This window comes from Atta colombica, unplaced genomic scaffold (genome assembly GCF_001594045.1).
Source record: "Atta colombica isolate Treedump-2 unplaced genomic scaffold, Acol1.0 scaffold135, whole genome shotgun sequence".
NCBI lineage: Eukaryota > Metazoa > Arthropoda > Insecta > Hymenoptera > Formicidae > Atta > Atta colombica.
Window position 1 is genome coordinate 1,368,245 of NW_017259223.1, and position 6,059 is coordinate 1,374,303.

The 6,059-nt window shown below is 30.0% G+C and overlaps 1 protein-coding gene across 1 annotated transcript in view; it reads left to right on the plus strand.

Annotated features, from left to right (window-relative positions):
• The window catches only part of LOC108684455 (titin-like), a 10,266-nt gene extending 7,345 nt beyond the window's left edge, over positions 1 to 2,921 (plus strand). Inside the window, exon 6 of the mRNA XM_018188774.1 lies at positions 2,426 to 2,921. Coding sequence (XP_018044263.1) covers positions 2,426 to 2,921 — 496 coding nt within the window. The remainder of the gene's footprint in view (positions 1 to 2,425) is intronic.
• The last annotated feature ends 3,138 nt before the right edge of the window (positions 2,922 to 6,059 follow it).

A 6,059-nucleotide genomic window follows, 5' to 3' on the forward strand; every position in this document is an offset into this window, starting at 1 on the left:
AATATTATCGATTAGCTTCACATTTCAAAATATACATGAGAAAATTATAAAATAATAAAAAAAATATTCAGAAAGCACACTTCAAAAGAATTTGGGAATCTCTAGATTTGCCTATTCGATTTACTAATTCTTATAGAACTCCTGGGCATTTTCTTCTTACGAGAAGCAAGTTCATCTCGAGACCATATATGAAAATGACAGATCTTGCTCAGTTTCTGTTGCCAATCTGTCAGATTCCGTCAGATTATGTCAGGAGACTCTGTTTGGTTTCTATCACTAATTTGTTGACATAGTATGTCAGTGGGCTTTGTTATATTTTTGACAGCAGTTTGTTAACATTGTCTGATAGTACAAACTCTGTGTATAATTTATTGCCTTTCTGCAATCAAAAATTGGTCGCAAGCTCTGCTCAAAATCTGCAGACTTTGCTATCAGGATCATTTAACATCAGAAAAACAAAACAGAAGATAGGATCCCTCACGTTTCACATGGAAAAATAACTCTGGTAAAATTGGTTCATTTGATTGAGATATATGTTATGTCTTATGATTCTGAACAAATGTCTCTACATTGTCATCACATTCACATAAAATCAATTTTTAGTTTCCAAAATGCTATAACATTTATAATATAAAAAATGTGTCAAAGATTCAAACATATTTATTTCTATCAATTTAAAAAAAAATGGAAAAAAGCTCGGTCGATAGGGAATATATTATAATTTATGAAACTATTTGAATTTTTTGTTTCAAGATAACCAAAATGGCGGAATCGTGACCATCATTTACCGGTGCACCTTTTACGCGGATTGCTGTATTTCTTTGCAAGATTAATATTTTTCAATAAAATTTGCACAAGTTCAATACATGTATTAATAAAGTGCCAAATTACAAGTGGATCATATTTATACTTTTCCCACAATCCTTGCTAAAAAAATCCTTACTTTTTAGATGGTCAAGTATTTCCCGCTTAATATAATTTGATGCTTTCTTTTATACGAGTATGTAATAGGTACACATACGCATATATATATATATATATATATATATACACATATATATATATATGTATGCGAGTAACCAGTCACATAAGACAAGGACAAGAATAAAAAAAGGACAAGGAAATTGATGTAAAATAAATATTCCAAATGGATTAATTAACATTCGACATGTTCACATTTTAGACATTCTGAGTACTAAAATTGAGTTTTATGGGTAATATTATCAGGGTTGAGTACTATTTAAGGGACCCAACTGTCTTCTTCCAATTTTAATGAGTTTTTAGTATGTTATTCTCCAGACAAAAATAAGCGACACGTATTTTTTTATATATGTGATCATATGCACTTTTAAGAGATTAAATATCCTTTAGAAAAAAATCAGTTTTTCTCTTTTGAAGCGAATATCGCTGGAACTGGTATATAAAGCACATAGAAAATCATAAACAATTAATATCTTGTAAACTATCGCGTTTTAAAACCATTCTTGCTATTATAGATTAATGGAAGGTGTATATGTTTACTATAATTTATTAAAACTTATATGTTGTCTAGAATGTCTCTTTATTATATACAGTCTTAAGTGTAAGAATCGGCTATAAATACTGGCTTGTTTCAAATCGTTATTAGTATTGAACCTTTCCTTTCTCTATCTTTTTATCTGTTAATTTTATATGAATGTGACAATGGAGACATTTTATCAGAATCACAAGAAGTATAACATATCTCAAATGGACCGATTTAATCGGGATTATTGTTCCCACAAACTTCTATAAGTAGACTGCCAACTTCACCTCTATCTTTGAAGACAACGCTGGGATGATATTTCATTTCTATTCGTTTTTGTTGTACGACAAATTTTTCAAGCCTGTTGATTGGCTATAGGATAGAAAGGATCTGAGAATCTTTCTGTTCTGTACACATTTGTCGTACGACAAAAACGTACAAATAAAATAGCATTTCTGGGCAGTGACATATTTGAGTTCTCTCACTCATATATGTATAAATTACATGGATAAATTCACACGATACACAGACAGGATACATACACATGGGAACTAGAACAAAAACAGCTCGGAATCAAATCATCTCTTTCTATTGCATTGAGTCAGCAATCTATTTATATAAGTGATTATTATCTGTGATTATTCTATATGAAATGTGCCTTTATAATCCACGCATCTAGAGAACCGGTATATTGTAAGTAAGATTGTTTTTAAATAATAACTTATTTTTAAATAAATAAATTTCAGATTAACATTGGAACTTTTCCTCTTCTTCGATAACAGTGTATCAATAACTAAAAAACAAATGTTTTTTGCTGAGCAAAAAACAAGAGAAGAATTTTTTGAGTTTAAAGTTTCATTATTTTTACGTATCAGTTAGTTGGAAATTTATCACGTTAATCAATGTCCATATTTAATACAGAGTTCCTGATATTGAGAGCGAGATGTTCCGCGTTGAATACGGTCGAGAACATCCAGTCATCGTGGCGGCACGCGAATTCGTCAAAAAAAGTATGGCCGGACTTAAGGCGCGTGAAGCAGCTCGCCGAGCTGAACAGGAATTCGAGAAGTTAATAGAAATAGAGGAGCAATTGCCGGAGAATCTGCTTTTAGACATACCTCTCGAGGAGGAGTTTTTACCTGAAGGTGAGATATCCTGGAGAGAAGAGGAAGACTTGTCTAAGATAAAACCCACGATGCGAGACGTATCAAGGCGCGAGGCACGTTATGAGTATCCTCCATTCGAACCAGAGGAGCTAGAGAGATTTTTTGACGTGGAACAGTATCCAATAAGTCCACCACGTGGACCACCACCTGGTCGCGAGCATCTCCCGCCGGAACTTTGGGAGCTAGAGGATCCTTGGGTATGGGGCGCACAGCCAGACATATCCGATCTCATTCGCTTCGAGAGCCCTTAATTCTTCGTCTACCATGTATATGATCTGGTAAACTTGTTTTCGTTTTTAAAATTGATCTAGGATATTCTACTATAAAAAAGTATACTCGATTTGATATGTTATCTCATTTTCTTTCGTAATTCGTTGTATTGTTCGTCAATTAAATTGTATTAAAATGATTTGCAGAAATGTGTACTTAATGAGAGGAATCAATGAAGAAAATGGATCGATAAATTTAAACATTTGTGAAACACGAAAAATCATCATTTATCAACATCCGTCTTGCTATTTATTATAAGAATCCATCATTTGAATTATTATAAGAAACTGTTTTATACAATACTTAAATATTCAATATTTAAATTTATAAATACTGTATTATGGAGTCAAATAAATATTATGGATTTTTAAAAAATATACTTGGTTCCCATATCTATTTTATCTTTCGAAAATTTTAATGAAAATAACAATAATAAAAATTTTTATATATTAAATGTTGATAAAAAACAAACTAATAATTCTAAAACTATGATTTATTTCTTTTATATCTTAATTTTGAGATATCATTTAACATAAGAAAGAAGTATATTAAAATATATTCATATTGTTTGGAAAAAGATCTAACAAACAAGTGAAATTTAAAGAAACTAGAAAACAAGTAATTAATATGCTTATCTTTTCATTATTATGTTATTGTATTTTCATGCCTAAAGTACTTTAGACTCTATTCTTTCATCACAACTTTAGCACGTGCTTTAATTTTTTAATAACATGTATACCATGAATTAAAGATTGCAGATAATATGTTTTGTTACTTAAGTAATTGTAACTTGTATAACAATGATAAATATGTCGATTAGGGGAGGCAACTCCAATGACCTTGATATATGTTGTCATGATTCTTAGTGATCTTCATTAAGTTTTAGCTGTCACTCGTTATTCATTAAAAAGTTGTTGCAAAAAAGTTCATCAATAAAACCTAACTTTTAAATACAACTGTGATGAAACAAATTTCCTGCTTTAAAAATATTTCCTTATGTAGGGTGCATGGAAAGTAATGATAAATCTTTCGCAGAATAAACTAAACTGAGAAGAAAAGTCCTTTACCATTTTATAATTTTAGCAATAGTTAATAAGATTAATTGCTAAAAATTGCCGAAAATTGATATTTTAATAATTTTTTACTCAAATACTATTAACTTTATAGAAAAACTGCAAGAAACAAAAATTGTTTATTTTCTTCTCAGAGAGATCCAAAAATTTTTTCAGAATTTTTTATCAACTTTTCAATACTGCACTTTTCTTATTTGTTATTTTTCTCATAAGAAAATACACTATTAAAAAATTCTGAAAAATTTTGAAAAAATTCTTAGAGTTCTATGAGAAGAAAACAAACAATTTTTGTCTCTTGCAGTTTTTCTGTAAAGTTGATAGTAATTGAGTAAAAAATTATTGAAGATTTCGACAATTTTCGGCAATTTTTAGTAATTAATATCTTGTTAACTATTGCGAAAATTGCAAAATGTAAGATAAAGGATTTTTTGACTTAGTCTGCTCTACCGGCCATAAAATATTTGGCAATTATTTTAGGATATCATGCATATTTCTTTTAATATAGTTTAATTTTGAGCTTGTCTTTCTTATTATAACGTTCCATTTTCTATTTTGAAAGATAAACTAAAAATTCCATTCGTGCACATACACAATTGTAGTGTTTAAAATTCTTGTTAGAATATCTGTTAGATATTCTAACAAACTAGAGACGAATAAGACTTGTACAATGAATAAGACAGGAAACCAGCACGCATCTACATTATTATTATATATAGTCACCCCTCAACTTTCTATTGTATCATGCAATAGCATAATGTTATAATGTATCACTTTGCGAAAGCGTCCAATAAATATTTCAGAAATAGAAAAGTGTTGGTTTAGTCAGACATGCTCTGACATCACTAAATTAGTAAACTTTGACAGTTCCAGACATCCTACAATTTCATATTATTTGCGCCGCGACTTACACAGTTAAGGAATCAATAACATATGTAGAGAGAGAGAGAGAGAGAGAGAGAGAGAGAGAGAGAGAGAGAGAGAGAGAGAGAGCGCGTGTCATTCTGTTGTAGTCTTACAATGAGAAACTAAGACGAATAATCATGCTAGAAAATTTTCTGCGAGAATATAACGTTAATCGGATATTTCTGTTTATCATGGGCCTTTGGCCATTTCAAAATAAGTCCATCAGAAATTTCTTACGAACTTTCTTCTTTCTGATCGAAATAAGTTATTGTCCCTTCGAGGTACGTATGGATCGATATATCAGACAGATACATCCAATTTTTATTTTTAATTTTAAATCTTATTTTTATAAAATTTAAGTATAATATATATATATATATACCACGTCGTTAGTAAGCATTATGTATGTTTCCTGTCATGAGAAGTTTACAATGCAACATATTTAATATAATAATTAATAATTAAACATAATTAAACTAATTAAACATACACACAAATGTATAATATTTTGCATTTAATAAATCGTGCACAATTCTTATTATACAATTCTCTACTTATTTATTTAAACATAACATATTTTACAAATGACACGCAGATATTATTATTGTGTGATCATTTGGATAATCCACAAATGATTTTTGATGCCATTTATCAATTTATGATGTCGATTTCTTTCATTGGGAGGCAGATAAATGAGTTCTGGAACCACGACAAGGCAAGTTTTTATAATGTGTTATATTTGATTTCCCTTTTTACTTATGTTTATACTGCAGTAAAACTATTCCAGACTTAACATGTTTCCATGTTTATTGTAATCAGTTGCGACGGTTGTACAAAGCAATTGATCAGCATTGGGATATATTTACGAATGATATGGAAGTTCAAGTTATGAAAAATTATTCTATGCTATCACGAAAATTTACAAAATATTACTCGAGTAAGTATTGCAAGACTAATATACTGAATATAGCCAGAGACATATCTAAGGTATGGCAGGCATGACATGTGCCCTGGACGCCATTTAAAGAGGGCGCAACTTAAAACTACTTTGCGCCAAATCGCGCAAAGTAGTTTTTATTAACTCAATACGATTCGATGTATTTCCTCAAATGGTATACATTATGAATCAATCTGACAATTTTA